The sequence below is a fragment of the Ahaetulla prasina genome, chromosome 2, assembly GCF_028640845.1.
Source record: "Ahaetulla prasina isolate Xishuangbanna chromosome 2, ASM2864084v1, whole genome shotgun sequence".
Classification (NCBI taxonomy): Eukaryota; Metazoa; Chordata; class Lepidosauria; order Squamata; family Colubridae; genus Ahaetulla; species Ahaetulla prasina.
Window position 1 is genome coordinate 106,737,082 of NC_080540.1, and position 17,300 is coordinate 106,754,381.

The 17,300-nt window shown below is 40.1% G+C and overlaps 1 protein-coding gene across 3 annotated transcripts in view; it reads left to right on the forward strand.

The window, feature by feature from the left end:
- The window catches only part of ABLIM3 (actin binding LIM protein family member 3), a 190,140-nt gene that overhangs the window by 164,342 nt on the left and 8,498 nt on the right, over positions 1-17,300 (forward strand). For all 3 annotated transcript variants that reach the window (XR_009153493.1, XR_009153494.1, XM_058169508.1), the window contains 7 exons: positions 1,797-1,847; positions 8,972-9,106; positions 9,615-9,679; positions 10,278-10,425; positions 13,129-13,158; positions 14,283-14,341; positions 16,052-16,112. Coding sequence is in view for 1 of the 3 variants with exons in the window: in XM_058169508.1 (XP_058025491.1) it covers positions 1,797-1,847; positions 8,972-9,106; positions 9,615-9,679; positions 10,278-10,425; positions 13,129-13,158; positions 14,283-14,341; positions 16,052-16,112 (549 nt within the window). In the remaining 2 variants the exon portion in view is untranslated. The remainder of the gene's footprint in view (positions 1-1,796; positions 1,848-8,971; positions 9,107-9,614; positions 9,680-10,277; positions 10,426-13,128; positions 13,159-14,282; positions 14,342-16,051; positions 16,113-17,300) is intronic.

A 17,300-nucleotide genomic window follows, 5' to 3' on the forward strand; every position in this document is an offset into this window, starting at 1 on the left:
GCTTATACTCGAGTATATACGGTATATATTTTTTGTCAACCCTTAAACATTTATTATATGAATATAATTTAATAAATACTAATTTAACTAACAGTACTATAAATAATAACAATAGAAGTAAAATAATACTGTGTTTCCCCGAAAATAAGACCTCCCCCGAAAATAAACCTTCCTCTGAAAATAAGCCTTCCCCAAAAATATTTAACCGCATGTGCAGCCGGTTCCCGCCATTTAGGGTTAGGGAGACATAGCTGGAAATCAGGTAAGATGGCAAGAGGAATCCCGTCTTGCTCCACGCGCCCCAAAATAATAAGATCTCCTCAAAAATAAGGTCAAGCACTTATTTCAGGGTTCAAAAAAAAAAATAAGACAGGGTTTTATTTTCAGGGAAACACGGTAGTAATGGTTAGACCCACATTAACCACTTTGGAGAACCCTGATCTAGAATTAATGCAAGTTAGGATTGAGATTTATTCCTTTGATAGACATCTTCCTACCAGAATGAAACCACTGTCCACTTTCTAGGTTTCGCTCTTTGTCTGTACTGATAACTTTGGGCCAATGACAAAGCCAAGAAGGTGGCTTCATTCTGGCAGTTTAAAGTTTGATCTAGACACGGAAGAAGAAGAAGAAGCCTTTTGTTTTCCATGGATTCCATTAGCGTCCATTAAGGTCACATATGAAGAGTCAGTCAGCTGATAAAGATCATCTTTGGGATTTGATTAATTTTCATTCATCTCCTAATCAAACTCCAGATGGATGCTGGTCCTTGTAGAAATACTTGAAATTTACAGTTTGGGATTAAGTATTCCCACGTGTTTGTTGCAATCGCTTGACCTTAATGTATTCTGCTGGGAATCTCCAGAGATACATGGAGCAGAAAAGTGAAACTGACCTGAATTAGGCAAGATTAGCGGATGTAATTGGCCTGAGTTGCCTTAATGGGCCTCCTAGAATTTTCCTTGCCTTAGGATTTTCCTCCTGAAATGGACATTGTGATGGCTACTGCAACTGTAGCCTTTGCTGGTGTCTTTTATGGATGGTCCTTTTGCCTATACATTGGATCAGCCCATCAGTAAGCTTCTGTGCTGGTAGAGTAGCTCCTATACCCAGCTTGCTTTGCTTCTCTCTTATTTGAAGAGAATATGGCTGACTCCTGGATGAGGATGGGCTATTGTCCCTGTATCTCTAGGTAACCAACTCATAAATCATTCTGTGCCATTGCCAGACAAGGAGACAATGGCCATTAGTACTCACTAAAGGAGGCCTTCCTAACTCCCGAGCTGAGGCCAGCTACCAACTGTGCTAGAAGGAAAGCTGCCTGCCTGACCCTGCATGCTGTCAGTAGTGAGCATGCTCACAGCATGACCTCTTGTGCACGCACACATTCACTGTCTTAAAGCTGTTGAAATAGCACACAAAGAGGATTAATTCCTTCTCCCCCCACCCCACTCCTAAACCATCTCCCAACCCAAGTTCGCTCGGCAGGTATTTAAGATAAGGCTGTTTTATCTTAAGATGGGAAAGTACTGAGCGAAGTAAGCAGGCAATGTAATCTTGGACAGGCAATTTTATTTGCAAATCTGGTGGTTCCTGTGATTAGTATAGGGATCATGCTAACCTTTTCTATATCATATATGTTTTTTACTTGTGCTGCCAAAATGATACGGAGAAGATTCCTACCACCCCTCTTCAAGAATGACAGGCAGGTTCCTGTATCTCTAAGCTACACACTCTGGCTCCTCCCTTTTGCTATCTCCTTCTTTCCTTCATTATTTTTCTTTCTTTACCTCCAGCTGCTGCAGAGAGTAACATCTATCGGAAACCACCCATCTATAAAAGACACGGTACAGTTTGGGCATGGCTTTAACGTATATTTGGGCATGCAACTTAGAATAAACCAAAGTTCTGCTTAGGATCTGGTGGTGTGCATTGGAAAGGGCTTGATAAACTATACAAAAGTTGGTGGCAGTGCCACACCATCGACATAATAGACTCTGAATCGAAGGAAAATATAATGGCCTTTCAGAAACCTGAGAGGAGGGTTGAGCAGAAAAGTTTGGCTTGCTAGATCTCTTGTCTTATCTTAGGGTGCCTCCATGCGTTCAGAAAAAGTAAACCCTCAATAAGGTAACTCATGCAGGCAAATAGCACGTCGCTTTTAAAGTGTATAATTCTTATTTTCAATTAACTTTTAAAACATAAGGATATGAGCTGGAGCAGGACCATATACTTACTGAGATCCTTCTGATGTTGTGGTTGTGCTACTGCTGGTCCTTAGCTTGAAACTAAGGAGGGTATGAAAGAAAATAGATGCTTTTCATGGAGGGAAGAACAAGAACCAAAGGGAGCAAAGTATTTTACAAAAGGAACTGAAAATAGAAGAGCAGGGGAAAGGGAAGGCAGATTGAGAGCTCTGGCAGGAGAGAAGAACCTTTGAACGGCAAAGTGAAAAATCGTGAATAGTTATTTTGGAAAACAACAAAAAAGTATTTGTGGAAGGGGGATGACAACCCTACAGGATTTTAAATCTACACATTAGGGGGTTTATATAATTGTGTACAAGAAACCAAAGTATGTTACATAAAGGAGTGTCACAAGAAGTCAGAGTAATGATAGAAGTGTGTGATTTGGGCAGCAGAATGTCAGATAAATATTGAGAGATCAAACTGAGATTATGGGAATGAGAGATGTCCAACACGTAGCGTTTCAGCCAAGAAGATGAACTAAAAGAGCCCCATTGTTTTAACCTTGTGTGCCAATTCAGAAGTGACTTAGCTGTATGATGAGTTAAACATAGCAGTACAGAAGAGAAATGAATTTCATTTTTTTAAAAAAAAGACTCTAGGTTGGCTTAAGGAGGTAGTTGAATATGATGGCTTCTATATTAAAAAAAGGTGATGAAAAAAGGAACGGTAAGTCCAGATTTGTACTTGAAAAATATATTGAAGCGAAAATGTCACAAAGTGAATATATGAACCTCGCTGTACTTTTCTGTGGCATTATCTTAAGGTATTAATATGTTTAAAAGTACAAGCCATATGAATCTATCACAGATCTTTAAAAATTGCTACAGCATCATCAGATAGATACGTGGAAAAGTATCCCAATCCTATAAAACTCTTTGCTGCTGGAAAAGTTGAGAATAGGCCCAAAACATTCATAGGGGCCTCCACTCTTGTATCTCTGATTTGAACCTACGTACCCGCCCAATTAAGCAGAAAATGCATGTCTGTTTACGAGTCCTTAGAAAAGCGTAGCATAATTCTAAGAATCATTAATTTAGAAGACTGTATGATATGTTTGAAGAGTAAAGCTTAACCAAAATGTTTAGCAAACGATATAAAGAATTGCATGAAGCATGATTACTTGGCTGCTTTTGAAGACCAATGAGCACCACCAGAGTATCCAGTCCAATTCTCTGTTTGTAAAATAGACCAGAAACATAGTTTGATTTAGGTTAGGATGCTGGCACAGATCTTGCAAAAGGAGCAAGGCTGGATTTGCTTCAAAGCCGGGTATCCCAACCTCTTGTTGTATGGCAGGAAAAGTTTCAGGAACCAATTCTCTTTGTCACCTTTGGAGACAGAGCTCTGAGGTTATGGAAAGTGGCACTGTGAAGAGGAAAAACGGTTCCTCTGAGCTTCTCAACAGTCTGCTTTTGTTTTAGAAGACTTGTGACATTTCCTTTAATGTGGTAACCAGGTGTCTCCTCCTCTCTTTCTTTCCCCCCTTTTCCTAATGTGCTATCTTCATAACTCCCTGCCTGCTGGCTGACTGCACCCCACTGCATTGTAAGTAGCTGCCTTTGGCTCTATCCTTTGAAGCAGCAAGTTTCTGAGAACCTTCTGACATCCTGCAGCAAGACTTGGAGTTTGTGTACTTCACATCTCTTAGTTGTTCATTAAATGAACTCTTGGCAGTTTACAGACAGAGCTTTTTCTTTTTGGATACAGAATTTTTTTTATCCAAAATCACACAATGGAGATGACTTACTTTGTAAATTACAGGCATGCAATCCGGAGTTTTGCCCATAATACTTGCTAGGGGGCATATATTTAAGACAAAGCACTATAGTTGGTTATCTATTAATTCAATTTACACATTCACAGCAGGAATAAATCGCATTGATCTGAAATAAAAAGAGCATGGATTAATTAAAACATTAAAAAAGGAATAGAATTTTGTACATGCACATGAAGTCTATTGCCATAGCTACATCCAGATTGGGAGATTAGAGACTTGCAGCTGCTTATATAAAAGAATCCAGTTTAGCAATGCTGATGCATGTTTCTCATAATGCATAGCATGGGCCCCCAAATCATGTCTAGCTTTCTCTCAAAGTATTATCCCCTTCCAACCTTACAGCCCAAATAGATGAAACATAAATGGGTAAATGTTTTTAATTGTGGGTGGGTGTGTTTGTGGATGCATATGAAAAAAGAGGTGGAAAGAGAAGAAAATCTCAGCTCAGTTTTTCTTATTTGCTGTTGATCTTTGAGATGGAAACTTGGAATGGATGCTTTTATCCCATGTTGAGTAGCAACTAACTTCTTTTTTCCTACCCTTATTATGTAAGGGTCATTTTGGGATGTCAAACTTGGTGTCAAGTGACATTTCAGGATTTTTTTTCCCCTTCACTAAACCGGGCCTGGGTGTGACCATGGGTGTGATGCATCCGGCCCACGGGCTGCAAGCTTGACAGCCCTGGACTAGATACTATTCAAGCAATCAGAAATTTAAAAAATAATTAGCTTTCAGGAGTGATAAATCAGAATTAAGATCCTAGTTAAGAGTAGGGGACTTTAATGATTTGTCCAGCCATAGTTCCTAGACAGGTTTCTGTTTGCTCCACTGCAAACTTCCTCCCCATGAAAATAGCAAATCTAAGGAACTGTTGTTTCTGTGCCCCCCCAAGCCGTGCCCCCTGCCAGAAAGTGACTCAGAAAGTGAGGGGGAAGGGCCATCAGGACTTACCTCTGGAGCACTGGCTTCCCTGGCTCAGCTCCAGGAGCCAGGGGCAGGCCAGGTGGAGGAGATAACGAGGCCTCAGTCCCCTGACTCTTTCCCCCCCCAGGCCACACCTCCAGACCTGGCTTATGGCAATCAGGCCTGGCTGGACCCTAGGTTTCGTAGGCAGGAGAGGCAGGAACAACAGAAGCAGGGGTGGGGCAGGCCTAGGAAGTGCTGAGTCATGGAGCCACACCCCACAGGATATAAAAGCAGCAAGGGCTGCTATACCACTTCGTGGCAAGCAAATCAACTGCTTAGAGGGAGAATTAGAGCTGAAGTCCTGTTTGTTCCTGGTTTCCTGGCTGACTCATCGGCATCAAGAGAGATAACAGAGATACTTGGCAGACACTCACTAGTTTGCTGCCAGAGCTGATAGTTGCCGGCTAATTAAGTCATCACTCGTGTCTCCCGGACTGTGGAGGGCGACAGATCAGGAACCAAGTCCCAAGCTGCCGTCTGAATTCCAATATAGATAAATTCCTTGTTTGTGTTGTTTTGTTTTCAAAAACAACCAAACTGATAGTTATTTAAGTAGTGTCTGATCACTTTGACTCTTTTAACATTTCCTTCCTCCTTCCTCAACTTGTTCCCCATCAACTTGGCTTCAAATCATGGGTTGTTGCTGTAGGCAGTGAGCACTGAGTGTGTGGCGCCAATATCTTCATGGGTGGGGGCCGCGGCAGCTCATGTGGTAAGATGCTGAGCCTGCACTCTGCTGATGCTGGCAGCTCGGCGGCTTGATTCCCGTGAGCGAATAAACCATGTAGGGACAGGAAAGGAGCCTCCCCCAATTGCCTACTGGCATTCAGGCATCCCAGCATTTTGCGGGTAACTTAATATAGCCCCAAAAATTTCCTTTCACAGAGGCAGCCAGCCGCTTCAGTGATCCCTGGCTTACACATGTCATATGCCCAAAAAAAAATCTTAATGGGTATGAATGTGTGTAGAAAGATAGATAGATAGATAGATAGATAGATAGATAGATAGATAGATAGATAGATAGATAGATAGATAGATAGATAGAGATAGAGATATATAGAGATATATCTATATATTTGTTTTCTAACCAAAGACCTACATATATATATATATAAAATCGGGAGTGAAATCTATTTTTTTTTGCTACTGGTTCTGTGGGCGTGGCTTGGTGGGGACATGTGACTGGGTGCACGTGGCTATGTGACTGGGGGATCAAAAGGCGGAAACTCACTAGCAATGTCTTGCTGGAACAGGGTTGGACTAGATGACCTCCAGGTCCCTTCCAACCCTGGATTATCCTCTGAAGCTGCCTCTGTGCCAGGTTTGTACTCCTTCCTTCCTTCCTTCCTTCCTTCCTTCCTTCCTTCCTTCCTTCCTTCCTTCCTTCCTTCCTTCCTTCCCTGCCTCCTTTCTTTCTTTCTCTCTCTCTCTCTCAAAAACGAACCGCCCACACCCTGTTTTTCCTCCCAGCAGGCTTCTCTGAAGTTTCCCTGAAGCCTGCAGGGAGGAAAAACAGATTCCTCCCCATTTTTTGGTTTGGCTAGCAGAGCCTGCTGGGAGGAAAAATAGACTACTCCCCCCCACATTTTTTGGCTAGCACCCAGCTAAGCTGCACGATCATCAGAGGCTTTTTTTTTTACTTTTAAAAGCATTTTTTCGGACGAAGAACTTTTAAAAATGCTTTTAAAAGTTAAAAAAAAACCCTCTGATGATCACGTGGCTCAACTGGACATGGGGGGGGGCAAGGGATTTTTGCTACCGGTTCTCTGAACCACCCGCCGCCATCGCTTCTGGATAGGGCGATCCGGTAAAAACCAGGAGCATTTCCCCCCTGAGATAGATAGATAGATAGATAGATAGATAGATAGATAGATAGATAGATAGGTAGGTAGGTAGGTAGGTAGGTAGGTAGGTAGGTAGGTAGGTAGGTAGATAGACAGACAGACAGACAGACAGACAGACACACACACACACACACACACACATATACATACATATATGCACACACATGTGTATATGTATATGTATATGTATATAGGATTTCATATGAACCAATATACTTTTCCTGCTTCAGACATTTGCACTGAATGCAAAAATGTCTGCCATAGCTGACATCACTTGAATGATATCAACAAGGAGGTAAAAGCTCATCTAGGCTGTGTGTTTTGGATTGTAAATGCTCAAGTGGGATTCTACTCTGTAAATCCTGGAGTGGAATATAGATTGATAAATGGCATCCTAGCTCTAACAGATAATGCTTGTTGCTACCACAGTTTTGCTAGCAGTTAAGAGTGCTCCTTTGTCGCTTTCCTCCTCCTCCTCCTCCTCCACCACCACCACCACCTCCTCTTCCTCCCTTTCTTCTACCTCGTGAATCTAAACCCAACATTTTTGGGACATTAAAGCATGGAAACTTGACATATTGCCCCATACCAAGTCAATCAATTGGTCCACGTAACGAAGGGATGTCTACAAGGAACACCTGGCAGCCGGGCTCCCAAGTTTCAATCAGGAGTCTTTCCTGGTCTTCCCTGTTGATAACTGAGATTGAATTCTCTACAAGAAATAAACTATAACCCTCCTGAATGCAGAGAATTAAAAATGGCACCAGCTGACATGGAGTGCAACCTGTTCTATTTTTAAATTATGTGCAATTCCAGAACTGGAACCATTCCCTGGCTACAGCTACAGTTTGGCCACTGTAGATTTTGCTGGGCAAGTTTTACTGGCAAATGGCAAATTGAGTAATTTCATTTCTCTATGGACATATCCACACTTTCCACTTGGCGCATTGCCAATATGGACCACTGACTACTTTCAGACTGTAGCGACAGAGGACATCATCCTTGCCTCACTCCCAACCCTTCCCACATGCACCCTTGCCTGGAATTTTCCAGCTTCCATTCAAAACAGCTGTTCTCAGAGCTTTGTTCCAGTCTATCAGCAGCTCCAGTTCTGATTGGCTGCAGTGTCTGTCGTACTCCCTCCCTCCTCTGGCTGATCACTCAGTTGACAAATGTAATGGTTTGTTCTGTTATGTTCTCTGCTGATCTACAGTTGCTGTTTGGGCTTTTGTTTAATCTGTTGTTTATCTAATGATAGCTCATTAACTCATTCAAGTACCTTCAACCTTGGAGGTTAATGGCCCATTTGAACATCTACCAGTAGGCAGGCTTTTTCTGTCCAACTGGGTGAAGCATGGTTCTCCTGCTTCCCTAGTCTGCCTACAGGACTGCAATGTTTTGTTTTATTTTTCTTTTTAAAATATGTTTAAATTGCAATTCAGGAATATTACAAACTTTGTTGTTATGAAGCTAAATTATCAATTCTCCCTTGCTAAGAAGTTTTCTGGAAGGAAAAACAGGAAGGAATAATCTCTGAATCAAAAGCTGGCCACATGCCACTCCTGCACGATTTGGGAAGGACATGACCAGTCAGTGGCCATAGGGCAGACTAAACATCAGCTGGTTCCATTGTAACCCACTGCAATCTAGACTGGAATTTCTGAAGTTGACTATGGAAGCAGCCAGAAACAACAAGGGAGACGAGCATCTTACATTACAATACAGAATTGTTCTCTATTACTTTATGAAGTCCTGACAGGAGTAGAACCACTTGGATCTATTGTAATTACACATAAAGAACAGGATCCTTGTTTAATTATAAGGGTTTGGGCAGGAAGGAGATGCCAAATCTGAATCCAGCTCTGCTTCTCCCCATCAATCTGCCAGACACTGTTCCCATATCTCATCTCCAACACCACAGAACACTTATGGTGACATAGCAGTGGATAGGAAGTGACTCTGTCTTTTGCATAAAAGGTTTTCCATCCTCTAGTTTATATATGGGGATATCCAAGATGAATGTAAATAGGGCTGGTCATCTGCTTTCTTACATTATTTGAGCCAGCGTATCTCATTAGAGATCCCATTTATTTGGTTTCCACTTCTGCTGATTCTTTCCCTGGTTACTTTTTCAGATTCCCACTCTGCAGCTACAAAAAGCAAAACTAGTGAAGACATCACCCAGACCTCCAAATATAGTCCAGCATATTCTCCAGATCCATATTATCACTCTGAAACAGAGTATTGGACTTTTCAAGGTTCACCCAAAGGTAACATTCTCCATTCAGGACACTAAAATCTTTATATTCCAGCTATACCCTCTATGTCAAGGACTTATTGGGGGAGATTATATCTGAGATCTCCAAAAGAGGGCAAGGTGCTTTTACATTTTATGACAGATAACCCTGGTTCTCTGAAAACCTTGGATGTAGTCCCCGAAGATGTCCAAGTTAGTTACCAAGTTGAAATATGATATAAGGAGGGAATTATTGTTTGTATGGCTGGAGAGTACATGTTCAATTTCTTGAAATATGAACATAAATAATGTTAGAAAGATAAAATTGATCTTTTATTATGGACCCACCTACTTTCAATTCTAACAGCACCTTGACTTCTCACTCTCACTCCAGTGCACATCAGACTTTGACAGCCTGGCTAAAAAGAATAGATCACACAGGGCAACAGAAATCAGCCTTAGGCCCATCCCCAATAACTTGTTGCCTTACTCTGACATTGGGCAAATGCCAAACTGAATGCTTTGACTATATTTCCCTGTAGCTCCCCGAGTTCGAAGATTCTCATCAGGAGGAGAAGAAGATAGCTTTGATCGAGGGATGCACAGAGTGAGTGTTCAGCTCTGATTAACTTTCATGCTGTCATGCTGGTGTAGAAAATGCTCTTCCTTTTCTCTTGTGGTAGTGCAACTTCAGTGTTTTTTTTTATGCAGACCTCTAGTGCATTATAAAGGAGGACTCACAACTTGGCAAGGACCTCAGCTATTTTCTGTTTAGCCTCAGATAAAGCCACCTTCCTCTGTGATGAGGTAGACCCACCTGATGACTATCAGATATGCTGGTCTTCCAAAATTCATGTGGTTGGTTGGAAAATATGGAAATTGAACTCCACCTTATCTAAAATTGATAGTTGCTAAAAAAACCAATGACCTCACCAAGCCTATCTCATACAAGATGTTGCTTTTGGACATTATTATAATGTATTGTAATTGTGTGTCTGCTTTAGGTCATCGTATTAGTATTAACCAAATATTAGTCTTAAGCAGATCTTTCTGGAAAAACAAGATGCTCCTTATTAAATGTATATGTATATCTGGGTGTATGCAGGCATGCTTTATATGCCTAAAATTCTACACCAACGCTGAAAGAAAAAGTTTGTGTCTATGACTCCTACTCTTTTTTCATCTTTACTTTTTAAAATATGTAGATCCAGACAGGAATTGGCCGATTAATATTGAAGGAAGAAATGAAGGCCCGTGCTAATTCATACATGGACCCTTGGACGCCTCCCCGCAGCTCAGCGAGCAGCAGAGAAGCTCTTCATACAGCAGGCTACGAGGGCTCCTTAAATGGCTGTAAGCAACAGCAGGCATATCACAACCACTCTGCCTGCCAGCAGAGGGCTGTTTTGGGAAACCCTCAACAGTGAAAGATTGAATAGCCATCAGTTGATTTTCTGTAGGAACCCTATTTGTATGCGAGGATCCCAGAGCATCGATCTCCCACCAGAGTGTTGAGAACAGTTCAGATCAAGTATTCAATCTACTAGCGCTGGAAAGCTCCAATGCTAGCAGCACAATGACAACCAAGAATAGACTTGAAGAAATTTGTACAATTGAACAAAACTATGGAAGTGATCGTTCCAGCTAGATTTTACTTGCTCCGTACAAAAACATAATAAAGGGGGATGAGACTGGGACTAGATGCCCATTAGCCAATTATCATAATTTCTAGTGATGTAATAGGAATGAAAACAAGTTTTATATCAGCTCAAAAATGTTGGACCGCTAAAAATTACTAGTGGGAAATGGCCTTAGAGGTAAAAGAGCCCTGAAAACAAACAAACAAACAAAATAACAGGAGTAATGGAAAAGGAACTTTGCATGTTCAGAGTGATCAACCACAATCAATCCATTTGCTTAATTCTGTTTCTGGCTCTTGTACTGCATTTCTTTGACTGATCAAAGTATCTGATTTTTTGACACGCAAAAAAAAAGGCGAAGAATAAGCTCTTAAAACCTTTACCTGGTAATAGTTCAAATGCAACTTTGAACTTGCCCTTTCCCATATGCACATGTCCAACTCATGACCACTGTCTCTACTGCATCGCTATTTTCTCTATAACTTAATTGCCCCTTGACTCCCAAGAATTTTTGCCCCTGTTCTGATTAGGGAGCTCTGCCCTCATAGTAATTCCTGCAGATCCAAAATATCCCCCTACTAATGCTAAGGAACATCAAGAAATAGCCTTTAAGTACATCCATTTCACTGCTGAGATGAACTAGATGTCTCAAGAAATTCCTAGTTGTTTCCCTACTGGTTGTGGGCCACACATACTGTAGCAGGCTAGGTAGTGCATATGTCTGTGTTTTGTTGTAGTGTTATATTTCAGGATGCTAAAATAAAATTCAAGAGGCTGCTCTCTACTGGTTGAGGTCTAACAATAAAAGCATACTCACTGAAGCCAGATATCCCAAGGCACTTGAATTTATTTGACGATATGAATCACTTTGTATGTATCTCTGTCTTTCAATGATGCAATGTGGATTGACTACATACACTTTGTTGCAACAGTCAACTTTCCCACCCTAGTTCACCAGAATGACCTTACTACAGCGGGAATCAAAAGAGATTTTTATTACTTTATCTCACTTACATTATTTTGATAAGCAGGTAGTGGGTAAATGAAAGTTAAAGAATTATAGATGTGCACCAACAATAGCATCAACTGACCACTGGATGGGACTATTGTTAGCTGAGCAGCTGTTCAATTTTTAAATTATTATTAAAGTCAAACTAGACCTGGCATGTGTGTGCACCTTTTTCACATTCTTAAAATATAAATGCAAAGCAGTCTTAAGGGCTGTTGGACTGAGTAGAAAAATGAGATAGGAACATGGCACACATAACACAAAGTCTCACTCAAAGCTCATTCTTTTCAACTCTTGATCATAGAAAAGGCAGAAGTACACTGTCCGGGGAAGATTTTGAGCAGAAAACGTTATATAAGAGCAACAATTTAAGACAGAGACATACAATACACTACAATTGCGCTGATACATGGCAGTATATAAAACATGGGGTTTTGTGTCTGTATAAGCAATCATAGTCATGTGTAGAGTCATATACATATACATGCATGCATTTACACATAACTACTTCTCATCGTTCATCAGTGCTGTGTTTTCTGAGAGATTTGAAACTCCTGCAAATAATTCCTCCCATGAACTCCGAGGCCCGTATGGTGAACCCTCTGGCCAGTACTCTGTTGCAAGCTCCATTTTTTATTTTTTTATTTTTTAGATCTTCTTATTGCAGAAACTGGATTTGCATTAGTGTTTGGTCTGGGTTCTGCACTGAGAGGGAACTGTAGTCATTGGCTGATTAGGAAGAGTCCCAATTAATTAAAAGTAGGATTATGGCAAATAGGCAAGTGATGGAAAATATTTAGGATGGGCTCCAATTAAGCTACTGCAGAGGTATGTGCTGCCCTCTTTGATGATTGGAAAATTTCAGAATTGCTGATTTTTGTTTGTTTGTTTATTTTAATAGAGGTCTAAAGTTCATTATCCAGAGCCAGGTGAAAAATAATGGCTTGGATCCAGGGTTTCTGAAAAACAGACTCCGTCCAGAAGTCTGTGAAGAATATCAGATTGCACCGGCAAATGCTTCCATACCAAATCTTTCTTTCTTTCTCTCTCACTTTCCCCAGCATTCTTTTTCACCAGTTAGTTTGCAGGCAGGAATATTTTGGAGGGAAGGAAGGTGTGGGTGTCCATGTGTGTTATGGCTTTTGTGACGTGGGAGTCAGAGAATCTGCTGGCAATGTATAATCATCCAGAGTTTTTTAAAGTCATTATTATTTATTTTGTGTGCACTGTTGTTTATAGAGCTTATAGAGTATATCAGGATAAGAATATTATTATCATTCTGACATTATTCTCATAGTGGTGCTGTCACCTAAGATAGTTTTTTTGCAGAAGTGTATCTAGTTTAATGCTGTTAAGAAAAAAATATATGCCAACAATGCACCTGATATCTTGGTTTGTCTTTTATAGCACCCCGGTCACACTACCTGGCAGACAGTGGTATGTGTTTCTTGATTTTTTGCCTCTTTTGCTTTGTGTTCTTCAACCCATTTTATCTCTGTAATGGGATTCAATGAGTTATGGGACTCTTTAACCATAATTAGGTGGTGATATTTCTGGACTGCTGTATGGCTTCACATATGTGCAACCATAATGTTCAAGAGTAAAGATGAAACACTACTATTTATTAAACAGAGTGAAATAGGCTACTATTCTCAGGTTGAGATAAACCACCTTGGGAGGCAGTTCTCATGGGATTATTATCTGTGATTTACTTCATTAATGTACGTTTCAAACTAATAGGAATGGGTTTGTATGTTCTGAATAACTTTCCCTATCATGCCTTCAATGAAATTATTCTGCTATTTTGATGGATGCAGTTCTTTCAGAGAAAATGTGGTGAAATAAATAAGGAGTTAGTCAGACATAAGAACGAACAAAATCAGATCTTTGCTCTGATTAGGTAACCTTGGACTAGTCACCTTTTAACAGGCATACCAACTAATGATGAAGAAATTGGTAAAGAATCACATAGTGTACGGCACACTTATTTGAAGAAAGGCAAGATTGTTTTTTTAAAAATATCAGTACAGATAGTCCTTGACTTACAACACTAACAGAGCCTGAAATTTCCATCATAAATCCAGGTACTCAAATGAACAAGGGCATTTTTGGACATTTTTTGTAGCTGTCTTTAAGTAAATGCTGTGATTTTTAAGTGAATCTATGTATTCCTATGTATTTGTTTTTCTTTTTGCTGGAAACTGGCTGAAAAGGCCAGACACCAATTAAAAAGATTTGTAAATTTCAATCATCTGCGACTGCCCATAAAAGTGAGCTGGTTGCCAAACACCCAAAATGCAGTCACTGACTGTAGGGGTATGTCCAGCTATTGAACAGGGTCATAAGTAGCCTTTGGGTGATCCGTTGTAACTCTGAACAGTTGCTAAGTGAACAGTTGTTAAGCAAGGACTACTTATAATACCAAAAATTATACTATGGGTGGACATTCTTTCTGTTTCTTGTGATAATTAGTACTGTTCTGTAGCAGGCCACAAGAAGGATACTTTTCTTTCACTGGAGATATTAATTCTGACTTGCCCATTCTCTTTTTTCCCCCTCAGATCCTCTCATTTCAAAATCCGCTTCTCTTCCTGCTTACAGAAGGAATGGGCTGCATAGGGTAAGAGTGGCCATAGATTTCAGCCCCAAGTGAAAGTATTTCCAATTGTTTGTCTGAAAACTGCCATTTTAATAAAATTAACCCTCCCCATCATGATCATTTCCCATTGTGAGGGTAAGGAGTTCTCTAAAGCTAATGTCGAGAATCATGTCGGTGTCAGAAATGGGACTAATGTCCTTCCACAAGTATTATGCTGAGAGAGTATTGGGCAGTTGCTAAGAAACAGTTAGGGAGACTCCTGGTGAAGATATGAACATATTAGATTACGAGTGGGAGTTTGGGATTAGAAAACCACAGCCATTCCTGAATATATAAGAATAGCTGGTGCCTCTGAATGGCTTCTTTAACTAGAGTGGAAAGCATTTGTCCAGTGTATAAAGTTTCTGCTGGAGAAGCAGTTTCATGATCTAAGCTCAGGCCTATGTACTGTATTCCATAGAGCCTGCTTATGGCTTTGTAGCACAATCCATTGCTAAATGAGAGGAAAGTTTACATCATTGGAATAAATCCTGGATCATATTCCCTCTCTCTTGTGAGAATGAGGAAGCTCTCTGACACAGCTGGGAGATGACAGGGATAAAGAAAAAGTTATATTGTGCCCAGCATCCCTTAACTTGGCCTGCTACACAGAGATAGTGGTGGGACACTATCCCATTAGTACTGTTGAAATTAAGATATTCACAAATCCAGCTTCTTTCTGTTAATGGAAATTTTAAAAAAAGAATTTCCACAAAGGGTACAATGTATTGGGATACTCATACATTAATCTTATAACTTCAAAACTATTACAATTTTTAGCTAATGTGTAACCTATTTCAGAACCAAACAATCTCATTAAGGCTTGAGAATTATTGAAATGCTAATATATCTGACTCTGGACAATCAATAAGATGACACTTAGATAAACTTCCTCAAAGGATGATTATGTGAATAACATTAAACATTGTTATTGTTATTGTGGACATTGTCTTGAACCAGACTGGCATACAAAGCTGTACATAAACAAGCAAAAATGTTATTGGTTCCTGGGGAGAATATTCATATAAAGGCAAAATATCCCAAACTGAAGCTTTAAGTGAACTTTCATTTCTAAGATTAATGTGCTGTTACCCATCTGGTATATTTTCTCTAGAAAACACTGATTTTGGAAAAGACTTTTTGAGAAAGAAGACTGACGACATTTCACTTCTAATCCACAAAGCTTCATCAGTTCTGGCCAGAACTGATAAAGCTTCTTGGATGAGAAGCAAAATTATTTTCTTTTCCTCCCCCCTCCTTCTCCTCCTTCTTCCTGCTTCTGCTTCTGCTGCTTCTGTTTCCTTCTTTCTTCTTTTTCTCCTCCTCCTCCTTTCCTTCTATTCTATTCTATTCTATTCTATTCTATTCTATTCTATTCTATTCTATTCTATTCTATTCTTCGACACAACTATGACTCAGATGACTGAGAATCTCCACAGACATGTTTATTCTTTCCACTTAGCTCCTCCTCATCCTACACTATTTCTCTGATAAATCTCCCCCTACCCTTCACTCTCACTGCCAGTACACACAAAAGGCAGGAAAAGTTGATTAACATCTTTATTGAACCAAGCCTTTCCATATATTTCTTGCTGGAAGCAGCTATAAAAGAATAGAAGAATTTTTAACTGGATTCTGTTCCTGTTCCATTTACTGACCATTCCTTCTTCCATACTATAATTTTCTATGCAGCCTCCCAGCGCTGAACTCTTCCACTATGACAGCACAAATGCTGTCAACTGGGGGATGCGAGGTGAGTGGAATGACCTTAGGACAGATTTGGGGGCGGGGGTGGGGTGATTCATAGACTTGCTGACTGATAGGTTGGATTTTATCAGTGTATTACGATGATGACTGCTTTTAGGCAAGCTAAGATTGGGTGGCACATCCATGTGCTAAATCAATACTGTGTTCTTGGGGCCTGTACTAGAATCTTAATTTGCGTCTTCCCAGATTTCCTCCTATCACGATTTATACTGGCCTGAGATAGTGCTGTTAATATATTAGGGAAATATATTTCTGAAAAACTTTACAAAGTTTTACAAAAGAGCAACAGAATTGGCTGTGGTTATTACAAGTTAAATTGTGGTGCCTGGTGAAATCAATCTTCAGTTCAGAGTCTGCCCAACAATTAATGGTGGGAAATATGACACTGATAGATTTATTTTTTTTTGCATTTATATCCCGCCCTTCTCCGAAGACTCAGGGCGGCTTACACTATGTCAAGCAATAGTCTTCATCCATTTGTATATTATATACAAAGTCAACTTATTGCCCCCAACAATCTGGGTCCTCATTTTACCTACCTTATAAAGGATGGAAGGCTGAGTCAACCTTGGGCCTGGTGGGACTTGAACCTGCAGTAATTGCAAGCAGCTGTGTTAATAACAGACTGTCTTAGCAGTCTGAGCCACCGGAGGCCCCACCAGATTCAAATGACATATGAAGCCCTCATGTTGGCTCCTAATATAAAGTTTTTTAAGATTTAATATTAAGGGAAATTGTGATTAGCAGAAGCAAAAACACTCGCCCTATTTATCTTTTGTGGATAGTAAACACAGTTGTAGTTGACACATAGTGGCAGTTGCAAGAGAAAACACTTGAGACACTGAGGCCTATTGTGCGTCTACTGTGTCAAAGATTGAATCGTTCATTCTTTAAATATAACCTAATCAAATGCCTCATGATAAAAGTCGTCTATCTCTGGAAAGCACATATGTGTTCTATATTCAAATCCCCCAAATGATCCATGGCCAAATAAGTTTAGAAAAAACTGAACTAAACAAATCTATACTACATGACTACATCCTCAAATTTAGTTTTACAATGAATTTCTTTTAGATTGTTTTAAAGGTAGTCTATAGTGCTACCTATTATGGTCAAGCAGGCCCAAATAATGCCTAATTTTGCAAATGCCACAGTATCAATGGGGGAGGGTATT